This window comes from Pipra filicauda, unplaced genomic scaffold (assembly GCF_003945595.2).
Source record: "Pipra filicauda isolate LSUMZ 115617 unplaced genomic scaffold, ASM394559v2 scaffold93_size3172892_pilon, whole genome shotgun sequence".
NCBI classification, from domain to species: Eukaryota; Metazoa; Chordata; class Aves; order Passeriformes; family Pipridae; genus Pipra; species Pipra filicauda.
The window spans coordinates 698,804-722,771 of NW_024105131.1; the positions used below are offsets into that span (position 1 = coordinate 698,804).

General features: G+C 37.4%; 1 protein-coding gene across 8 annotated transcripts in view; it reads right to left on the reverse strand.

The window, feature by feature from the left end:
- The window catches only part of LGR5 (leucine rich repeat containing G protein-coupled receptor 5), an 88,970-nt gene that overhangs the window by 15,673 nt on the left and 49,329 nt on the right, over positions 1-23,968 (reverse strand). For 5 of the 8 annotated variants that reach the window (XM_027721961.2, XM_039391332.1, XM_039391329.1 and 2 more), the window contains 9 exons: positions 23,750-23,821; positions 22,076-22,147; positions 11,059-11,274; positions 8,266-8,337; positions 5,799-5,867; positions 3,332-3,403; positions 2,459-2,530; positions 2,284-2,352; positions 2,078-2,149 (listed from right to left, as the gene is read on the reverse strand). In XM_027721961.2, coding sequence (XP_027577762.1) covers positions 2,078-2,149; positions 2,284-2,352; positions 2,459-2,530; positions 3,332-3,403; positions 5,799-5,867; positions 8,266-8,337; positions 11,059-11,274; positions 22,076-22,147; positions 23,750-23,821 — 786 coding nt within the window. The remainder of the gene's footprint in view (positions 1-2,077; positions 2,150-2,283; positions 2,353-2,458; positions 2,531-3,331; positions 3,404-5,798; positions 5,868-8,265; positions 8,338-11,058; positions 11,275-22,075; positions 22,148-23,749; positions 23,822-23,968) is intronic. The other 3 variants (XM_039391327.1, XM_039391328.1, XM_039391334.1) reach the window with 3 other exon arrangements.

The following is a 23,968-nucleotide window of genomic DNA, read 5'->3' on the forward strand; positions in this document are numbered from 1 at the left end:
ATCCTTTTCCACAGTTATCCAGTATTATCACATGAAAGAGTAATCACTTTTCACTTCTGTGAAATTCTTCTTGCTTCTCAAATTCCTTAAAACTGGTTCATCTCCACCTATTTACTTCCTTGGCAAAACTGTATTTTCACTGTTATTTTTCCAACAGTGGCATTTAGACTATTTTATATTTGATTTGTGGAAGTAGTGCAAGTAATGACAGTGTGTGTCTTTAAGGTATTCTACTCTGATTTTAATATGTACAAAGGCAAACATTAATATGTTTGGGTTTTGTTTTTTTTTTTTTTTGTTCCCGCAAGTAAGATTATAGCCTCTGTTTTTGTATTTTTTACAGGTACTCTGTGGTCCAAATCAGACATTACAGGAGGGTATTCAATGAGCAAGAGGCTTTTAGGCCAAGGTAAAAGATGTTTTCTATGTCTGGCAGACAGTGGCTATTTAGTCATGCATAGATTTGTGACTTAGGTCCTCTCAAAAATATGTTAATAGCTTGAATTTTGTACATACTGACACTCCCTCCTCACACACAGAAAAAAGCTCCAAATCAGACTTGTGACCCTTCTCAGTTTCTGTCAGTGCTCCAAGAAATATTTTACTTGTTTATTTTTAAGGTCTTTTTTCCCACTTTCTTAATATATGAGGTTCTTGGAAGCAGCAGAGGGCAAGTGGTTTCATTTCCCACACTGATGTGCACCGCAACCATGCTGAGGGCAGTCTTTCAAGGACTGCTGTGATTGTGTTCTCAGGTACACCTTTACTGCAGGTGTGCAGACACCCAGGACGCCTCTGCTCTACATTAATCCACACTTGGAAGTATTGGTGGCTAGACAGGATGCACCACCTGCCTTTCAAAGCAGTGTGTGTGCTTGTAATGTTTGAGTGTATCTGAGACAGGGAGCCCCTCCAAGGGCGTGGTCTCCAAGTCACTCGTGGTGTTCAGGGCACCATTACATTTCATGGAACAGGCAAAACTAATGTGCAAATCAAAGGGAGGACTTCGCAGGCTCATTTCCATCTCACAGGAATGGGGTCAGAGCAAGTCTTGAGTACTTGAAATTGATGCTAAACTGGTTCCCCAGTCTTTTAAGTATCAGCTCTAATAATATAGGGTGATACTCAAAAATAGTAAGTGTGAATTTCCAATGGACAGTCCTACTCTACTATGAATTGTACAAGTTATTAATTGCTGTAGTATTTGTTGCCTTCTGTTTTGAGATAATTTATTGTTTTTGAGTAATACAGGACATATTTCAACTTAAGTCTGTGTGCAGACTTTCTTCTGGCAACAGACCTGTTTCTTTTATCATTCTGGAAATGATTATATTGAGTCCATTAACTTAATTTTTTTCTGGAAATGATCTTGACATCCACTCTGGTATTCAAATAATGCATTATAATTAGTCCTATTTCAATTTTGGCCAAAGAATTAATACCAAATACATTCCTAGTGATGTAATAGATGGAGGAAAGTGTTCTTGGCTCATTCTCAAAGAAGTGGGCACAATGATTACTTTCATTAGTGATTAAGCACACTCCAAGGAAGTCTGCAAGTTAAAATAATACTGGATATTTAGTATGTCAAATATACCCCAACTATGCCAAGGAATAGTCTGTTAAAATTTCAGTCAGCTACTTATGTCTGGTTGAGAAAGACACTAAAACAGGAGCATAACAAGGACTCAAAACTACACCCCTCACCCACGCTAATTCACTTCACTGAAATATCTGCCTTAGTAAGAAAAAAATCTCAAACTACTGTAGGAGAGAAAGAATGAATAAAAATAAGGTAGGCCTGTGTGTTTTTAAACAAAATCAAGAACCATTTTACCTTTTCCTAAAAATATACTAAGTAATTGTCTTTCTTAGCAATGTATGGGAAATCCTGGCTGATAAGCCGGTTGTAAACTTTCTGAGTAACACTGGGGGGCCTGCTCCCTGAGCTGAATTCCTAAGACGTAACGTGATACACAGAAATAGCAGTAATTGCGTAATTTTGAAATCATAATAATTTCATTTGTCTATTAATCTCTTGTATTAATGGAATGTTAATAATGTTACTGAAACGTACAGCACTTGGAGATTAGGTAACTGGTCACAAGCTGATCTGGGGAGAGAGGTGATCTGTGCTCCTGTGAGTGTCCTATTGAAAGAATTTATGAAAAAAAAAATTACTTTTTAAAGTATGAAAAACAGGAATTTTTTTTAGGATATTCTTTACAACAAGGCAGTATCCAAGATAATAAAACAAAGCAAAAATACTTCTCTAACACTTACAAACTCTCCAGACTTGTAGTCCCTGTCAGATCAGGAAACTCTGTTAACTGTGAAGCACCATTTAAAGCCCTAGAATTTCAAAAAATAATTTCAATAAAATTACGGTAAGGGAAGTGTGGGACAACTCTCACATTCCAATTTATAAAGACAATTAAAATAAAAAGTAAACACATACAGAGTTCTGAGTTCTGGTAAGTGTTGAAAAGCAGATTTTCCAACAAGTTGGATAGGGTTATCATAAAAATGTCTGAAAAAAGACGATAAAAGACATTTAATGAAAAATATTTTAAAATATTTTAAATATGTGTTTATACTATAAGAAAACAAATAAACTTTCCATGATGAATCACGTACTGTGCAGCTCTGGTTGTAGCAGAGGTGAATCTTTGAACTTTTCTCACCCTCTAATCTATATTCATCAATCACATTCCACATTTTTAATATTCAAGTAGTAGCTGTTTTCCTGGTTTTAAAGCCAGAAGACAGTCAACAAAATATTCTCTCTTCCTTCCAGGTTTGCAAAGACAGAAATCCACATATGAAGAACTTTGTTATGACCTGAGACGTGAAAAAGTCAGAACTTCACCTACTCAGAAGAGGTTCCCTTGCCCTTTTGTAGTCATGCTGCTTTTGCAGACAGAATATTACTCAAGATGAGTTGTTATTTTTCTTACATTTATTTCGCAGTTTCTTATTTTTAAGTTTGACCATTAAGTGCACTTTCATGTAAGAGAATGGGAACTCAGACTGGAATACATCAAGAGTAATTTTCACCAGCTTCTGCATTACCAGTAGTGCTGAGAGACTTAGAAGAAACAGTTCAAATAAAAGGTCAAAGGCCAGAGACCACTACTTGCTTCCCTTAAACAGGGCATGCAAACTGCCATTCTTTCCATGAATTTGGAAAGATATGAGCTTGCTTGCCTGTATGATGATGTGCTACGTAGTGTACTCACAAGAAAAGCTCTTTGACAACTAGCCACAAATACAATACTTAGTTTCACATTCTCTAATACAAGGAGTCATTGAAAAGATTCTTATCACTTACATAGTAATAAGTGATGGATTACCCACAAATGCACGCTCAGGTATTGACTTGATATTATTGCTATGAAATCCCCTACAAAAGGAAAAATGGTTTATATGGTAAGAAAAAAAAAGGGAAGACTCAATCTGTATTAATTGTTTTTCATTTGTAATAAGAAATGTGTCTGTATGTAAAAGTATAATTCTTGTTTTCTGGAATAAGACAGAACTGAAAAAAGCACAAGGGAAGGGAAAGGGAGAGAAGGGGAAGGAAGGGGAGGAAAGCAGAGGGAAGGGGAGGGGAGGGGGAAGGAAAATTGCTGTAATTCTGCACTTTTCTAAACGAACAAAGTGCAAAATGGCCTTTTAAAATTCAGAATATATGCAAATAGGTGTATAGATATAATGTAAATATACACACATATATGAACTAAGAACATTAATAGTTAGATACTAATAATTAAATAACTAACAATATATTTCCCCCTGTGCTTGTTGAACTGCAACTATTTCTTTTGCTGGATGGCACAAGTTTATCAAGTAAATGATTTTATACATAATATTGTAATGTTGATCCTCCCAAAGACACTTCTTTTTTGAAACATTTTAAATGCGTACACAACCAAAATGTAGTTGTGCCTGCTGGACAGAAAGCCAAATCTTTGTCTCATCATTAATTGCTGGATTTCATTCATATGAGTAATTTCCCATTGTGAAAAACAAAAGGAACAACTAAGATTTCAAAAGAACAACGATGATTTGTGTGGGAAACTCCCATTAGTTGAGTCGGGTATGAAGAAGGCTTCCCAGCTTAAATTTATGCATTACTAAATGTCCAATTGTTCACTGATGCAAGCACACTTGGCCATTACTTGCACAGGTTCCACATTACTGGTTTACTTGTTTAGGCATTGTGCTACTGGTGATGAGCCACAGAGCAAGGCTTTACATCCCTACTTCCTCTGCATGCAATAAAAACATGCAGATGCAGACTCAAAGCAATATGAGCATCTCATTTAATCCAGAGCCACTAAACAGACTGGTTTTGAATGGAATTCCTTGCATGGCAGAAAACCCAAGGAAATGACATGACTACTTCCCACAGAAATATCTGCTAGTAGCTGTAGCCAAAAGGTGATAGTTTCTGTTTTCAGCCCAGGCACAAATTCTGAGAGACATGAGGTCCCACTCAGAAGCACCCTTACTAAGGTGGCCCTGCAATGAGCTGAACTTCTGTGGGCCTGGGCTCCCATGTGGGTGAGAACAGCAGGGCATGGACAGCTGTGTGCGAGACATCCTTACAAGATCAGCTTCCAGGTCCCAAAGCACTGAACCACGTGGTTTCATGATCTGTGCTGGATTTGGGATGTCAGGTTACAATTTCAAACTCCAAATATTTCTTGCACATAGGAGCTTAGGTGCAATAATAAGTTTGATACTTAGAGGTGAAGTCCTGTGGAGGCCATCAGGCACTTTGCTGGACTGGATAAGGTGCATTTCCTGAGTTATCCATTTTTGGCTACTGACTCCAGGGATCATCAAAAAGGCAATCCTTTGAGGTCACTGGATTTCATAGTAATTATTTTATGACATAAACAGCAGCTGAGAACAGTTGAGCTGAGGAACTCAGCCCTGCTGCCTTTTCCAGAGCTGCATTCTGCCAACACTGAAGGTGCTGAGCAGGAATCAAAAGTGTCTGGGGATCCCTGCTTTGGAAAAATCTCAGTTAGCTACTTAGAAGTATTTTTTAGACCACTTTCTGATGTAGCAGGGGTACAGCCATGTCCAACTAGTATGTGATTAGCTAGTTTTGTCAAAAATCTATGCTGATGGTACCAGTAACATGGTAAATAATTCAAACAGAAAGAATTCTGAACATATGCATTGATGTGTACATTGCGCTTATGATGTGTGAATATAATTTAATTATTGTTATTTTTTAATAATACAACTGTTTCTTACAATAGATTTGACTAATTTATTTTCATTGTTGATTTCTTTTAAATGCAAACTATGGCTGTACATCCAAAAGCAGCATTACAAAGGACTATATATATTGAAAAGAAATTTCTTTAATTTAATGGAGAAGAGGGAGGAAGTTGGTCAAGACATTTAAACCTGATGGACTAATAAGGATATCATGCCTTCTTCTTCTTAGGCTAGAAGACTGATATACTGCATTGTTTGCAAAATCTAATTGTTTGAGACTGTGTTTGGGACTAAAAGTGAATAAATTGTGTTTATTATTTACAGTATTCCAAGGATGAAGTTCCTGGAGAAAACCGACTGCACAATGCAGTTTAAAAGTTGTCAGCACTTGAGTGTCCTAAATTGAATGTTGAAAATGACTTTTTATGTATGTTGGCATATCTATTAGTTTATCCTAGAGTATCAGTTTGTAAGGACTACTGATAAAATCACCAGCATTAAAAAATATAATCACACACGAGACAAAACATCCTCCTTCCTAATACGAGCTCTGTACTTACAGTTCTTTAAGGTTTGTTAGTGTCCTGATAGCAGTGGGGAAGTTGTCCAGACTGTTGTAATTTAAATCTCTGTGTAAAAAAATTTGATTTTATTATTTAGGTTATGCACTGCATAACAGATAACACAGCATTGTTGGCACTTGTAATAAACTATCATCTTCCATGCACTGAAAGATACATACAGCAAAAAGCGAGGAAATCCTCAAAAGTGTATGGATGATTTCCAACAAACTCTATTGAGGGCACATTATCATTCCTATTTTTTATCAACACACATAAAAATGTAACTATTTTTTGTTACATCTAAGCTATTCTGCAATAAAGAGAATGTTAAGTGAATTTGGATACTGCTACGGGATTGCTGTTTTGTAAATTGCCTATCCTTTTCACTGCTTTAAAGTATTACCAGGGGAAAAAAAATCTTTCAAACAGAATATTCAACAACTTTGTTTGGTGAGCTGCATTTTACATGGTTAATACATGTCACTATAAATATTTCTAACTGTATTGTTAATTCTAAGACTTGACAATAGTCATACAAAGAATATTTCTAAGCACAAAAATTGTAAAAATGATAGTTTAGTTAGGGTAGTGACCTCTGCTTTAAGAACTGCTCATACTGCAGCAGAAATTAGATTTTATTCTGGTAGGCTGAATGGATTATAATCCTGCTTCTGCTCTCAGCATGACATACATATCCTTTAGCATTTAGGAGATACCCGAAACTAAAATTGAGATATGCCAGTTTACTGTGATGTTCTCTGGCAATGCTTTGTGATGAAAGCGGTCTGAAAAATGGGACCAAAAGCCTTTTTAAACAGGCAAAGCACAAGCCACAGTTTACAATAGATTGAAATTGAAATAGCATCAGGCTGAAGTAATGCAGGCAGGAAACTGCTGTCTGAATTCAACAAGGCTTTCCTTCCTGCTTGTAAATCTCTCCTGCTTATTGACAAAAAGAGATTACAGGCATGTACAGTTTGCTTTTGCCCTCCAGTTACATGTGATTTCCAGACCTATGCGTCAATGCAAACAAATGATCTTAAAGCCGGTGTCCGTCATTTACACCAAGATCTTTAGATTATTTTGAAACTATCTGGAAACCAGTCTACAAAGTATGCAATTACTGTGCTTGAGGCAAGTGCTACACTGTCCTATTGCAGTGAAGTGGCTGCACCTACACTTACTCCCAGGTTCCTGACTGTCCTCTGTGTTTTCATCTCTCTTGTGTCAGATGGCTGGGACTGGGTTTGCAATTACTTATTCCATTGTTCTATTTTCCCCCATTTTTGACCAAGTGCCATGTGAATATCACTTAAAAAACCAAAACAATTATATTTTCCTTCTTCCTTTCCCATCTCCCTTTCCAGTGCTACACTAAGGGACTTCCTCTCAACTCGCAGCCAGCTAAAAGTCCAAATTGTAAAACTGCAATTCAGTAGCAAGGGATCGATGCAATCAAAACTGGTGATAAAAAAACCAACAAGCCCAAAACATCTTGCTTCCTGATCTTAATGAAACATGAAAGTGGGCAGAACGCAGTTCTGTGGATAAGAAAGCAAACAGAAACTTTCAGACTAACATTATTCATGTCTGAAACTACTTCTTCCTCATAACAGGCTTTTTAGCCTCTGTCCTGGTTTGGTAGAACATCTAAAATCTCTGAAAATGACGCAGCTGACTGTGGCAGGTGCTGTAGGAAGGATATGCAAGGTTTTACTGTCCCCATAGCATTTTTTGGGTCTGTGGGTGACTCTAGAAGACATCGTTATTTGACTAACTGTAGCGGCATACTTTGCACTAACCACCAGCACTGCATTCCTCTTCGGCATTTTCTGTAGAACATTTTTTTGCTAGACAACTCAAGAAAATCTGAATTGGTCTGAACAGAACTACAGTGAAAACTTAAAGAAATTTCAATCTTTACTAGTGCTATTATTTATGAGTTCTTTAAAGACAAAAACTTGGCTACAACTGACACATTTGTCTTCCTCTGCTTGTAAAGCACATGTGTAATTTGACTACCTGGAACTTTTGCTTTTTCCAGGTATTAAAAAAACCCCACGATCTAATTTTTTAATGCTCCTCTATGGCAAGACAGTTTCTTAATGTTAAAGCTTTTCATTGCGACAGTTTCCCAATCTAGCTATTAGCTTTACTGATTAAACAAGACAAATAAATAGTACACAAACATAACTTCATGAATAGTCACTTCATTTTCAATGCTCAATACCGTTTTCAACTGTTTTTCAAACAACTTATCAATTGACAATGCTTATTAAAAAGGCAAACTAATTTTATAGTCAAAAGTAGGATTTGCTACATAAAGTCATTGTGAACTATCACTTAGATCCTGTAATGATTAGGCAAGCCAAACCCCACATTTGGCTTTTAGGCTATTTTTATTCTTTCAGAATATTAATGAAAACACTTTAAAAAAAAGGAAACAAATAAGAGGTCAACTCACAATGTCTCTAGGCTGTGGAGCCCATCAAAGCATTTCTTTCCCAGGGAATAGATTCTATTGTTATGGAGATGTCTGCAGGGGAACATTAAGCACGCAGTCAGGAAAGCACACTGCACACAGTGGACTTAAACAAAACATTTTGATGGTTAAATCAAAAGAAACTTATTTTGGCATGCATTGATTATATGCAAGTCATGCTTTTGAAAGTGCATGTATAGGAGGCACCTCCACCACCCTCTACTCTTTCTCCTGATACCTCTCCACCCACACAGGCTTCCATTTGGTTTCATAGAGGGGATCTGTTTTAAAACCACCTAGATTGTTTAAAAATGTTATATCCTGCAGCTTCAGATTGGCGTCTGCATATCAAATAGACATATTCTTAGTGATGGTTAATTGGTTAATTAACATGTTGTCTTAAAAACTGTGTGTGGGGTGTGAGGTGTATATTTGGAAGATGTATATTCAGATGGTGTTAGAGGGGATGGCACAAACCAGCAGCAGATGAGGAGACTGACAGCGTGGCAGACAGGTAAGGGGCATTAGGCTTGCAGAATGCAAGCAGACACAGAGCCGTAAGACAAGAAGTTGCAGCGTTGCTGAGATGAGCAAATTAACTAATCTTAAAAGTGTTGTAACTTGCCTTCCTTTGAAATTATGAAAATCAATAACTACTTCCTGAAATACTTAGCAATTGAAAGTAATTTTTATATATTTTAACCAATCCCCACACACAAAGACTACGAGGTCTGCCTATTTCTAAGTCTTTAAAACAACAGGGAGAAAACCCACTCTGAGTCAAGCTGATTAATATGAGTAGATACAACCTGTAGGCACTTCAGGTCATTTAATTTAAAAAGGATGCCTTTTCCCCAACAGATTTTTCCTGTTATTTCATCCTCAAAACTTCATCCCTATAGTGGAAGGAAACTAGAGGAATACTGCTTTAAAAGAAAATACAGGCTGTGAATGAGGGCTGCCAGGCCCCTTCAATACTTCACTCTGCTCTGAAAATATCATTAAAGATCAGAGGATCTCTGAATATTCTGCAAAACCTACAGAAATTGAGTCTACCTGTCCATTAAAGGCAGGGATTCTGATCGCAAAATTGAATGTTCTGTAGGTTTTTCCTTTCCTAGGAAGAAACCTAGTCAATTCTATTTTTAATGACTACACTGACCTTTAATGCTTTAGTTAACATGAAGAGTGCATCTCCAAATTCCAATTATGTCTGGATCTTTAATTATAAAGGTTTTGACATGCTCCAATTGACCATGCATTTTTGCACTGAATTCAAAATTTGCCAGACTGTATAGAGTAGCAAACAAATGAAAGTAGAACCACACACAAAGATTTTGAGGAGCCAGAAATATCAAATGTTGCACGTAATGAGGGATGATTAAATTATTAATCACTATATAGCCCAGAAGATTAGAAATAAGGAAGGCAGATCTTAAATAGGGAAACCTAACTGAGCAGAAGCAATCAGGGCATGAAATGAAATTATTTTCTCCTGAATTTCTTAACTGTCCTCTTATCACTACATTTCTGGTAGGGATCTAGAGAACAACATTCAAGAAAACCTCTTGTCTTTACCAACACTGATATAAGCCTAGAAGCCTAATCAAATGACAAGTCCATCCACTCTTTAACTTGAATGTGACTGATACTTAATGTAAAGAGAAGGCAAAGGTTTTGCAGCACAAGGCAGATGTTAATCCCCATTTTTGGGGCCCTATGTACTTATATGAGTATATTAGGCACTACGGAGAGATAGAGACTAAATAAAGAACCCTGATGTGTGCCAGGTTCAGTGGTTACACTGGGGCTGGAATATGCTAAAACATATAAAACACATAAGTGTCTGACAAACTATTGTTTCAGACAGCTTGTAAAGCTTGAATATATCATTCTCTCTTTAATAATGCTAACATTTTCCAAAGCATCCTGAAATACCATCTCCACCTCAGTTTCTCCAGCCAGTTTAGTTTTTTTTCTACTTGGTACATTCCCAGAAGATAAAAAGTTGAAATCATGCTCTCCAGTATACCTTCCAGATTTTGGTGCCAGCCATGCATGTTTCAATTAGTTGAACTGGTATGCAAACATAACCAAATACATATACTTTCTATGAAGGGAAATGCATATTTTTTTCTACTAGACAGCATTCTTTCCAAGTCCCCCAGAAAGATTTCAGATCATTTCCTGTTTCTAATCTTCCCTCAGTCAGTCTTATGGAGCACACAATTCCTCCCTTCCTGTTTGTTTTGCTGACCAGATAGGGTGATTTTTAACTCCCTTACATACTTTTTAATTGAGATGGAAACTTTTGAGCTAGTTCAAAACAAGTGGTTTAGGAAATGTTAGTCAAATTGTAGGAAGATGCAAAAAAATTATTTTCTCCAAGATAATTTGTAAAAATTTTGGGTTGTATTACATATGCAACTCAGAAAACTGCAGTTATATTTCAAAAACACCATTTTCTGAACAAATGACATTGATCTTTTGATCTCAGGAATATCACTAAGCCTAGAGCAATTGCAGAAAGGAAACTGCAGATTCATAGCCCCAAGATATTAATTTAATATTAAGACTATAAGACAAAACAGACTCATGCCTATACCTATTTACCTATAATTTGCCAACTGGACACGGATTAGGGGAATATTTAATTATTAAGGGTTGTGTCAAGTAACATCTAAATTAAACATTGCATCCTCAAGTAATTCATCACAAAGAGGCCAAAGCCCTGCAAGCAAAGATTGTGTCTAAAATGCAATCAATGAAACTTACAGAACTACCAAACTGGAGAGGTTTCCAAAGGCATAGTCTGGTATGTAATGAATTTTATTCAGTGCCAATGTCATTGCCTGAAGTGCTGGTAAACTCCTAAAAGCTTGGACAGGAATTTCTGTCAAAGAATTATCGTCTAGCCACAGGTGTCTAAGGGAGACCAAGCCACTGAAGCAGTTGGGGGGCACATAGTTGATGTGGTTGGCATCCAGACGCCTAGAAGAAAAAGAAATAGAGAAAATTGACTTCAAGAAAAGAACAGTGGCTTTCCACAATGGCTATCATAAGTTATCACCAAGCACACAACCCCAAAGGATGGACATGGGTTCCCACATCCAGTTTTTATTTCCTGGAAATCCTTTCCATCTTGCTTGCAGCCTCACCCTTGAGACTCAAACCATGTTTACAAGTCTCCTTGTCAGCTCGCTCTGTGCAGACAGCTCTCCTTTGGAGCCATCAATTCACTGAGAGCACACACTGATCATTTTTGAGCAGAGTCTCTCTAAACATTGGGTATGAATTTGTTTCCTTTCCCAATTGTTTGAAAGTATGGAACAAGAACAAGAAACTCATTCCCAGATTCTCTTTCAGAACCTATAAATCATTGAGCTGCAAGATAATCTGGAATTCCGTATGCTAGACACCCATTCCAAGAACTCACTCCTGAGCCTCTAGAGGTTCCTGTTTTTCTTTTTCTAAAATATTGTTTATTCCGATGACTCTAATGAGAACTGAACTTCACATTTTTTAGTAGTGCAACATAATGATTTTTACACAGAGATTAGTGTTGCCAATGTGATGTATTTATATTGAAAAAGAAGTTACTAAATGCACTTCAGCTGCTGCAGAGCCAACAGAGGGAGCTCAACTGCAAGTCATACCTCTGAAGAATCTGCACGTGATGCGTTGCTCTCACACTTGTGCAAATAAGGATTAAATCTACTGAACCTTTTGTAGATGTGGTGATTCAAATATAGCACCATTTATTCACTAGCTTTTGCTGTGTTTTGCTTTTTCACCGTGATTCTTTCGAGGAAAGATTTAAAAGTGTGCTGCAGATTCCCGAAACGTTGTGAAACATCCCGCTGGGGATTTGTACTCCGATACATGTTTTCTGCTTTTAATGCGTTGCAGTGACTTGTACCTTTTTCAGAACATGAAAGCCACGCTCTAAAACTTTTTTTTGAAATGTGTAGAAAGGAGTAATTAAGTGAATGCTGAAAGAGGAATAAATTTAAGTAGATGTTTGAAAATGCTACAGAGCAAACAGCCACACTCACGGTACAAAGCAGTAATTCTGTACAACCTAAATTCGGTCTGTTTGAGAGATATGCAACACTCTTTGTGGTGGGCATAATAATCTCTTTATTTAAAGCTTCTTCCTCATTTAAAGTCATGTAAAATGTCAGGACCATTCTATCTCCTGCTCCATGCTGCTCCTACCTACTGCATGAGAACAAATAATGACTGCTAAGTCTCCGTGCCAGGCTGGCAAATAACTGAGACAAGGTCAGTTGGAACAAATTTATAAGGTTCAGTGTCAAAGCCCTTGTACAATTAAATTTTCAATATAATAACTGACATGGCAGGCAGCAGAGACAGAGCTTCCAAAATAACTCAAGGGTCTGTCAACAAATGGGTAAGGCTGGAAATGTTTAGAAATACTCACATTGTTCCTCCCCTGTTCCCCAGGCAAGAACCATGCTATGCCTGTGTTTTCTAAGGTATAATTTGAATGAGTAGATGAGGTTTCTTTGTGTTCAGTCAGAAGTAAATTTCTTCCCTGGGTGATGCTGGTATGTAAACTAAGAAGTTACAGTTGCCTTAGTTTGACAGTTACACTGATTAAAGAATGGAGGCTTTATTCAAACTAAATGTGTTGCAGTGTTGCAGTTAACATCTTGTTCAATAGGAAGCCTGCGTGTGCGTCTCGGATGTCCCTGTTGACTCCACAGGAGTTACTCACAAGATGCCTGGCTGTGTGGCCAAGCCAACAGTCAGTTGTTTGTATGGGACCCTGTGGCTGAAATGGCAGTATTTCTGCTGTCGTCAGTGAGACCAGGATTTTTATCTTAGCGATATTTCGTAGCAAATCAAGGAACTGATTTTTTTGTAGCCTAAGTTTCCAAACAGAAACCCACCACTGACTACGTAAACAAAACACACAGCACAAAAAGAAAAACAAGACTGCTGTACTATAAATGAAATTCTAAATAGTTGAATTATTGTTTAGATAAAGCTTGGAAAAAATAAGAAAGCTGAAATGATTTGTGCTTCAGGTTCTGTAACTGGATTACATATCCTGCAAGTACTCATAAGAGGTACTGCCTCAAGTGCTCTTTTATTATCTAATCTTTTTTAAATTTCCAAGCACCATTTTCCCTCTTGCAGATATTAAAAGGTTTCAGTAGTGGTTATGTTTCCTGTCATACTGTAGGTAACGAACACTGATGTATAAAGCATTGATCAAAATCACTCTTTTCAGTCAATTGTTTTACATGTGTTGATCAAAGTTTTGGCACTTTCAGAACTAAACCCATTAACTCACAAGTATGACCCTATTTATAACTGAAAATATATAGATAACGTGGTGAGTTTGAAAGCTGCTATTATATTCCAGAGAGGGCTAATTTAGGGAAACAGAAATACTTGATCTCTTCTGATAGGCAGCATGTAAATAAAGCAGTCACTATGAAATTCACCATGAGCTTACTTAAAATGTCTAAGCCTCTTAAAGCAAATGATTGAGCCATGTGGACTGTAACCCACTAGTGTTTCCTGTGACATAGTGTGAATGCTGTGACTATGTTCACAATTTATGAAAAGATATTGTTCATATAGAATTGTAAACAGGATTCATTTACTGGTACAGGCAAAGGTAGATGTTTGAAAAAGATCTGATTTGCATTTTTTTATCAATTCAATATGAATGGATACTAAGTTTTATGCCAGTAGTACGTTTCTAAGGGAATATATATTTTTTTTCCTTTTTCTGCATCTTCTCTCAAAACCAACTACAACATAGGTGTATCTAGCAATCAAGAAATTCCTTAATGACTTTTTAGAGTGCCTTGCTCATTCATTCAGGTTTAAATCAAATGCTAAATATGAGATCAGGAAGGAGGTTTCTCCCAGGTCATCTCTCCCTCTGAAATAAACAGCTATTACATGGATTGCCTCTTCTTGCAATGGATGAGGGCCAGAATACACCGAAAGGTCTGGAGAAGAGGGAAACCACAAAGATAGATAAAGAAGTCAAGAATAAAATGCTTCTTCTGACATTTAAGGTTTGAAGTAGGGGAGATAAAACTAAATGAAAAGGGACTGTACATAATAGGTAGGGGAGGCAGAGAAGTGAGAACAAACAAGGATTGATTTTAGGCAGAGTGGATTAAAGAAGGTGTGTACTTGATGATCTCAGAGGTCTTTTCCAACCCGGTTGATTCTATGATTCTGTGATTCCTCTTTTCCTGACCTGGTTCTATTATGCAGGGAGCCTCAGTCAAGCCTCGCCACAAAGTACAGAGCAACAAAAGGGTTGTGGACAGGCCCTGCCTGGGAAGGGTACCCCAGGCAGGAGAGGGCCACTTGCAGCCCCACCATCTTTGTTAGTCTGTGGGGACACAGACCCCTTCAATGGTTTGTTCACAGGAGTTTGACTAAAGTCTCATTTAAGTAATGGCAAGTGACATCTAAACTGGCTCTGAAAAGTGGATGTAATGAAAATATAGCTGGCTACTGTAAGCCATGTTTTTCAAACATGGTCTTTTATGCAGGATATCCTCTTCAGTCCACAGGGGAAATGCTAGGACAATTGTAGAAAGCTTATTCCAACACACCAGACCAGCAGTTCTTATAGCTCACTTCTACAGGACTGATACTGATACTGTGTGGCAACAGCAAAACCAAAAAAAACAAGTAATAAGTCACAGTCTACACGCACTTGTTTCTGTCCCACTGCTCAGTTTTACATGAGGAGGTCTCTGCAGCTCTGGGAGTTTCAATCCTTAGTGTTTCTCCTAATCCAAAGGTGCTGCTCAGGTGTTTGGTAAACTTGTATTCAATACAATGGTACAGGATGCCAGCACATTGCATACAGCAAAACAGCCAACTGCAACGCTATGTTTGTACAAAGATTGGCTCTGATACTGTGTACCTTCAACCCCCACACGTGGGAAAAAGTAGGTGCTAACAGGGGTTGTTGGGTTATCCTAAGAATCTGACTGCAGACAGATCAGGACCCCACAGCTAGATGGGCATGTTTGGTGAGGCTGGAAACACTCACAAGGTCCTCAGCCAACTGGCCTGGAGTGACCTCTCCAAGTATCCCAAGCAAGGTGGCTGTATGCACAGCACCTCCTGGGGACATTCCCAGGGGCATGCGAACTGCCAGATGGACCCCAGGAACAGTTCAGGCAATTGCTGGTTGGCACAGATCAAAAGTGTGCCAAGGACCCTGCTACCAGTGCAACAGGATGGATCATGGCCAGAGCCTGGGAGCACTCTGAAGCACTGCTTGCTTTTCTAGGCTGGCTCTGACTACCACAGTATGCCACTATAGGGCACCCAGGAGGACCTCCTTGGGAATCTAGTGTAAGCCCCCTACTGCTAACTACTCCAACAGCAGCTTCTTGTCCTCCTTCCACATGTGGTGTATGTCCTGGTGGTTGCAGCCATGCAAGATGATTTCTGGCTAGCAGTTCTGAGGTTGAGAAATTTGTCTGTCTCTAAGATATGCAATACAAACCCCCTTTTTTGAGATTAGTCGTAAGACAGAAACTGAGTCAGATGCCTAGTATCTTCTATTGGATGCAAGAAAACATCACTCAGTGTCCTGGAATTGCTGATCTAATACAGTCTACTTTACAACCCACTGTGAAAGCAACTGGCTGGTTGAGTTAGGGACTGCATCTAAAAAAAAAAATAGTAGCAAAAGAATTTTAGGGAACCTTGCACCTCTACCTTCCTCCCCTTGGTTATCAATCAAGAAAAGTGTCTGTGATTGAGAGGGGCGGTCTGACATTGTACTACTGCCTGGTGTTTCAGTCCCTCTTCAACTGCCTAGCTTGGGACTCTAGCAGCTCAGATGATGAAGATGTGCAATAAAATGAGGAGACCGCAACAGTGAGTTTTGAGACATCTTTGCATATGTGTACAGACACCTTCATAGGTACAAACAACCTTGATTTAAAATGTGGGAAATTCTTCCTCTGGGAGTTTGTGGGTACCTATTGAGGTACCAGGTTTCCTAAGAGTCATGCCTTCTGTAGCCTTCATTATCATGGAGTGTGACATGGAAAACCACAACTAAGGTTCCTGTCTTTTCATGAAAACAGTTCTCTTGGGAGAATGTAATTTCATCAAAGTTGTTTGGTCTTTCAACTAAAAATCAGGATTATTAAGCATCAAACTGGAAAAAAATTGTTCCAAGTTAACACTTTGGGGGGGGGGGATGGGGGAGGGGGAAGCAGCTTTCTAATTTCAAGCCCGAACTGGAAGCATTTCAGAATTCTGTGCCCTCAAAGTCTTCAACTCTTCTTCAGGTTAAGAACGGAAATTTCTCTTGAAATGTCAAATATTTGTGGGAGTAGAAAGATGACAAAAAATCCATTTGCTGACCTGTTCCAGCCAGGTAACTCCTGAGGACATCCGAGACGTTTCTAGATAATATTTTGTGTAAAACTTTGTGTCACCATCAGGTGCTCTAAAAATACTGAAACATCTTAAAATAAAATTTAAGCAATCTACAAATTCTGTTAGGAAATTCTAAAACATTTCATTGATGCTATTTTTTTGTTACTTGTAAAGTCCAATTAATTTGCTTACCTAAATTTCAACTTTGCAGGTTGTCAACAGAGAAAAGATGGTTTATTTTTTCCCACTATCAACTGTTCAAAGTGCTTTGGAAAACAGGCTATGTTGTATTCTGCTCTATTTTCTACAATTAAAGTAAATGTCCTCTTAAATTTCACAGGAATGAAAGCAGGTTGTACAGTAAATAATGCTTGCTTTTAAATGTCCTTGATGACTGGTTTGACACCGGCAGTGAGACATCACATGATTTCTTCTTTATTGTGACTATTTCTGTGCCTTACAATGCAGCGGTAAAAGCTGCTTATTAACAATGATGTCAAAACAAGAAAATAAACAGGGAATGAAGTTTCATCTGTAGTATTCACTGCAAAGGGTTGTTACAATAGTCTCAATAAAAGAAGAGCAGAAGCTTTGCTTTGCCATCTGCAAGGCAAATTACCCTTTCCTCCTTTATTAAGCAACATTGCCTAGTGGAGATCTGCAACTTTTCGGATGCTAGTAATATAAAATTTATATTAAAATGTTCAGGAAAACAGTAAAAAAAATTATCGATATGTCACCAATCCCTGCTTGTTCAAAAATACTGAAATTATATGTCAGGTCTGGTACATAAGGGGTGTAATGACAAGATGATCACTCTAGGGAAACAAAGATACCTATTTAAACAAATACACATATTAGATGAAAAAAGTTGGACAGAAAATAAGCTGTTAATTAAGAACGACACTTGAAAAAAAATCAATAGCCATATGTAAAAAGTTTTGGACTATACACTGATATTCAAAATCACTAAAAGGTTTCATGATTTAAATGCAGAATGGAGATACTGATGATGTGTGAAACAAAACCTAGAGATCAGCTGCTTATATTCTGTCCTAAAGAAATACACTTGCTCAAGGTGAGTACTAGGGATGGCAGCATTCAAGTGACATTTCAACTGCTACCAACTACTAAGTTGTAACACATCAGTGATTGTGTGTTCTTCCCTTTCAATCATGGTACCTGCAAACTCTTTTGCGCTTGACAGAAATAAAAGCCATTTGAATTGTTAGGACTAGTAATCCAGATAATTTGTGTTCACACTAGATTTCAGAGGAAAATTATAGCCCATATAGCCTATATAAGAAGTTGAAGATATCCTTCTGCTCAAAACCACATCTCAAAATCAGCATGGTCTGGTTACTTCCTTAAATCCTATTGCCACAAAGGGAACTGGAGTCCTATCCACACATTATCCAAGCTCTGGTAGCTGAAGTCATTCACTGATCAAAGTAGAACGTCACTGGTTTTGACTACTGAACTACAAAGACTTTTATAGAATTGGAGAAGATTTTAACATTGTTTAATCTTATTTTTCTGTTTCAGTGAAAGAAAAAAATTGTTCATTTGTTTTGAGGAAACAATATAAAGGTTTTCTCATAGATTTTTGCTGTCAAAGGAAAGTTCACAGATCTTATGGGATGTTGATTAATTTTTCTGCCCATTTCTCATTTTACAGTATTTATTAAGTAATGTCTGCTGTCTAAAGAAGACTGATCTGTTCCAGAGGTATGTTCAAGCCTTAAGAAATCTATGAATATTTATCACTCAGACTTGTCATACCAGCAATATTAAAACTTGGACAATAAAGTGGAAAAAACTGTTGCTTGTTCCTGCAATACATCAGTTCCTATTCTCTATACCACAGGCCATTTAATATCAATTCATGAATCTATCAATATTGATACCTATACTGTCCTCTTTTAGCCTGGAACTAGATAATAAAGAGTGCATAACACCCAGAAATACCTTCTTGTGCAAAAATTTGGGATGACTTTGCATTATGAGTGAATGTACAAAATTTGCATGTGCATATATATATACACACACATATTGTGCACACACGCACGATAAGATACGTATACTTCCATAAAAAGGATTTTAACATAATCCTTCACAGTGATCAAGGTAGCAAGGCAGTTGTAATGGCTTGCCCCTCTGCATGACTGCCTTTCTTGAGTAAAACCACAAAGGGCAGAGATTTGAGTCCAGTCACTGGTTTTGTTTTTCACATCTATACTAACCTAAAGCAAAGGGTTAATGAGGCTTTCAGAAATCATGCCACCTGCATACTTACACATAATAAACACAAGAAGTTGCTATCTTATAGAAACTGCTTTTGTGAAGGCTTTTAACCTCTTAATTAAACTCTTGAAAAGACTCCTGCTATTTCAAAGGTTTCAAGAAAGAATTCCTATTGTATTCCCAATGCAAAACAACCTTGTGAAAAGAAAATTCCTAGACTATATGAAACAAGAAATTGAATCTGTGCACACCTTTATCTGACAGGCACAACCCCTTTTAAGCAAACAAAAGAATAATAGTTTTCTTTCCCTCAAAGAGGTCTCTTTTGCCAGTGATCATTTTTCAGGTGATAGTAGTTTTTCTGTACAAACCTGTATCACTCCATCTTGGGTCTGCTAGACAGCTGTTTAAATGCTTCTACTGACCATTCCTATTCTCCCTCTGTTTTAATTAAGTCACAAACTACAGTCCTTTACATGGACTGCACAAACTCTGGTTTACTTCAACTTCTTCACCCAAAGAAAAAAATATTTACAACAAAGCCTGAGCGAAACCGTCATTTTGTTTAGAAACTGTACCAAAAACTTTTTCAGAGCAACAAAGCAACTCTTGTTGGCTTGGCTTATCTTGTTTTGGTCCAGAATGTGTATAGAGTGATGTGATCTCAGCGAGATTTTTTTTTTTGTTTGTTTAGCAGAAAGAAAACCTAGTATGGTCACTAGACCAGCATTTTCTCATGACTTTTCCAAAGATCAAAGGAAAGAACTGTAACCTCAAAAGTATACGGCTGAGATATTTGTCTGTGTCTGGTCAATAAAGAAAAAAAGCACTTGACCAAATAACAATTAGAAGATAATTAATTCTTAGGGCTGTTTCACCTTTAGAAACCTTAACAAATGCTTATGTATTATGGAGGTAAATTTTGTTCAAGACAGACATAAGAACCTGGGAGCTAATACAGTATAATGTGTGCCTGTGCAGTGGTAAGTCATACAGAGGTGACATAATTTTGCTGAAAACACAAAAATCCATTAATTTCATTCATTCTGTTCTCCAGAGCTTGGCTGAACTGAACGTATGCAAAATATGTTAGCCTTCTCATGGAACTTCTTTATACACACAAAAAAGAAGAGTATGTTCATTGTAGTACAATTCCCAATCAACACATCTTAAATCTAACTAGACTGGTACAGATGCACCAGCTTTGTACAGATGCTCACTCTATCCTTGTCGTGGTTAGACTCTTACTAGTGATGATGTTGGTGATCAGTGCACACTGTAGCAATATTTTCTGTAATAGCTATTTGAACTTAAAGACTGAATTCCCCATTTAGGTCTCGGAACTTTTTAGGATAACAATTTTATTTGAGAGTAATTCTGTGACATTATAAGGTGATCAACTAAGGTAGAGAGAAGAGGCAGCTGACATCTTCCTCTGACCAAAGAACTGCTTCTCTGTTTCCAATCATCTAGATATTTTATGCTGCATATTCAAAATCAGCAGATCCTTTAGAAAACTTATTTTTTTTTTTTTATTTATCAGGTGACAATGCAAGTCTGTGGATAATTCAGAAACTAACTCTATTTATTGCATCCTGCGTTGAGACAGCACAAGGGTCTTTGTGGTTTCAAAATGCCAATTGCAAGTGCAGCAGAAGGAACTCATGATACCCAGCTGACTGCACAAGAACATGGCAGAGGAAGTTCAGTTATAGATAGGTGTCAAGAGAGGCACTTAGGGAAAAGGCAATTCAAACTTCACAGGACAAGCTCTTGAGTAGCTACTAACATGCTAGAAAGAGGTCCTGCAGTTGTAATAAGTATGAAAATAACAACTTGGCATTCAGTAAAGGTTAAAAAATTAAAAAAACCCAAAGTTTTGATAGTAGGAAAGCAAACAAAAAAGTGTCCATAATTGCCCTCTATAAATCCATGGTATGCAAGCACTTTAAACATGCTATGCAGGGCTTATCCCTCCTTCACTTCTCTCAGATAAAATACATGAGAACTGAAAGAAAGTTCAGTAAAGTGACAAGGATGAACAGAGGAATGGAAGAGCTTCCACATGAGAAACAATCCTAACAGCCTACGCCTGAAAAATTGACTAATGGAGATACAACAGAGGTGTATAACTCTGGTGTACATCAATAGAGAACTGCTGTTTCCACTTTCTCCTGCTGCTGCATTTAGAGAACATCAAATGTGGTGAAGATCCAAGGAAATAACAGAAGGTACTTCACCATGCTACACTGGCTAGCTGATCAGCAGACATGCTGCCACAAAAAATCATGAGTGTTTCACTGGCTCAAAAAGCAACTGTACCAACTCATAAAAGAAAACTCTGAGGAGTTACCAAAGCCACAATAGGCTCAGTGAGTCCTTGAGTGCAAATTTCTGGCAGCTGGGACAGTTTACCAAAGCAGTACTATTATATTCTTTGCTGGACTTTGCAGTTTTCCTTTAGTATCTGTTCTTGAAGGCTCAATGCTGGGCTACGTCAGCTTTTAGCACAACCCGATACAACCATCCTTATATTACGGAGTAGAAGCATATCAGAAATAATTTCGTTAATACTACAAAGCAGCCAATCTTCACTCCTGGTCTAGCAGTTTTGGCAGGAGTTCTGTTAAAACTGAAGCTCATGGACTGAGTCAGCACGCACAGTCAAGAACTATAAATACAGAGACCTGCCAGAAGCACAGAATATAATTAAGCATCTTCTAACACACTTTGTTTCATGAGCTAATAGTGTTTTCCATACTGCTTAAAAAGAAAAAAATTACACCAAATGAAAAAAAACCAAGGGAGTCATTTGGGATTCCTTCTCTTCCCTGGCAAAGAATCTTAACAAGAAACTGTGTTCTGGACAAAAAGCATTGCAGGCCAAAGAGTGTCTTTTCAGATGGTGAGCCAGTTTATAATGCTGCAAAGAAGCTGTCAGTGTCATGAAATTACTGGAACGAAATCAGTCACTTTTGATGCTTAATTGAGAGTACAATTCTCTCGAAAAGCAGCTCACAGAGAGTTAAAAGAAAAAGTTGATTCAGCACATTATTAAGTGATATTAACAGATAATTAATAGGTAACCATACATTACTGTTCATAAAAGGTTGCAAGTTGATTTATCAGGTATACTCACAGAGACTGCAGGCTGCGCAAGTTCTGGAGTGCTTCAGTAGGAACCTGGCGTAGCTGGTTATTCTGCAGCATCCTACATTTTGAGTAGCACAAAACCCAGAATCAACACAGTAAAGACAATTTCTTTCTATTGCAAATTTTCTTCCAAGCTTACCTCTTTTGTAGTAGTTCTACTTTCAGATTACAAACAAAGGAAAGCTACACAAATACTCCAGTTCCCTGACCCTGTCAAAAGCCCGCTCTCTTCAAAGCAAACAAATACCTGTAGCATATTAGCTTTGTTAACAGCTAGATAACAGCTTTGAGCAGAATTTTCAAAGCAACTGAGAAAGTTAAAAGAATAAATCCGATTTTCTTTCAATAGGGCTTAAGCTCCTAATTGCCTCCAGTGACTCTGAAATTTTCATTCTCATGTACCAATTTTGTTTTCCTTCCGAAGTGATTCTATTCTGATAAAGCTGTGAGGGACTGACTCTTGAAATCCTTACTCAGGAAAATGCTACTATGGCAAATGTAACTTTTAACTGTATGAGGAATTTATTATTTGGTCTGAAGAAAATTTGATCTCTATAAAAACTGCTTTATTTTTTTCAGTGAAATAGATTTTCTCAAACTGAAGGTTGCTAGCAATGACCCGACAAATCTGTTTTCTGAAATATCACATTGTTTAGCTTGCAAAGATTGAAAAATCACTTTTCATTCCTAAATAATCTTTTTCTCCCTTTGAATATGGTTTCATTCACACTACCTAATATCCTTGTTTGGACCAACTCCTACACATATAAAAGAATTCTATGTGGATAAATCTGAAGCAGTACATGCTGCCTACAAAATGAGGCATACTCAATGGGAGACTAGAAAAGAAATAATTTTTGGCAGACCTAAAGCTCCTTGGGCCAACAAGAGCTAGAGCTCATCAACTGAAAAGAAGATGGAATAAGAATCTCTTCATACTTCTTTTCCAGTTGTGTATTTTTTCAGTAGAGTTTTGTATACTCTTACAGTAGCATCAGGCTTGGCTCGACACTGCCTAGGAGGTTGGTGTTCTTGCTAATAATACAATTTCTGTGAATTTCACATAGGCGAAGATCCCCCCTAGTGTAATCCCCACTGTGGTATGTGGCCTGCTAATAATTTTAGTAACTGTATGAGTGACGTATTACTCCAAATAATACAGGGTTTTGTAATATTTTTTATAATTTATCCAATAGTCATTACATTGTAAAGAGCAAGATATGAAATATAGACTGCATTGTAAATTACATTGTGTTCTACAGTAATGCTTTTTACCCCCCCGGCTCTCAAGAAAAGGAAAAGGCAATTTAACCCCAGTTTTGTGTGATCATGAAAAGTTCATTTGAAATCAGAACTTTGAGACAATTGAAGAAACTATTAACTGAACCAATTTTTACCTTTGATATTGTACAGAGACATCTACTTGATGAGCAAGTTGTTTTTAGAATGCCATTAATGTTTTCCAACCTTTGTTTAGGATATTTTCTATATGAAAAAACAAAGATTTAATGATGTTCATATGTATCTTCACTTCAATTGAATTGTTCAAAGTGAGCTGATCGAAATACGTAATTTACTTGATCAAAACTTCACTGGCTAATTAGTTCCCTGGAGCATTTAGGAAATCAGAAATATATCAAACAACACACAGTTTACTTACAGCACTTTAAGACTGAAAAGGCCAGCAAATGCTCCCTTAGGAATGTATGTCAAGCCATTTCCTGCAAGACGTCTGCAAAGTTTGAAAAAGGAAAAGAAAGAGTGAATACTTTTTTTTCTCTTCATGTGGAATTAATTTGGTTGTTAAAAAGTGCAACACAGCTATGTTTGAGCAACCAATGCCAGAGACAGTAGTTGAAGAACCTAGTTTTGTCATTAA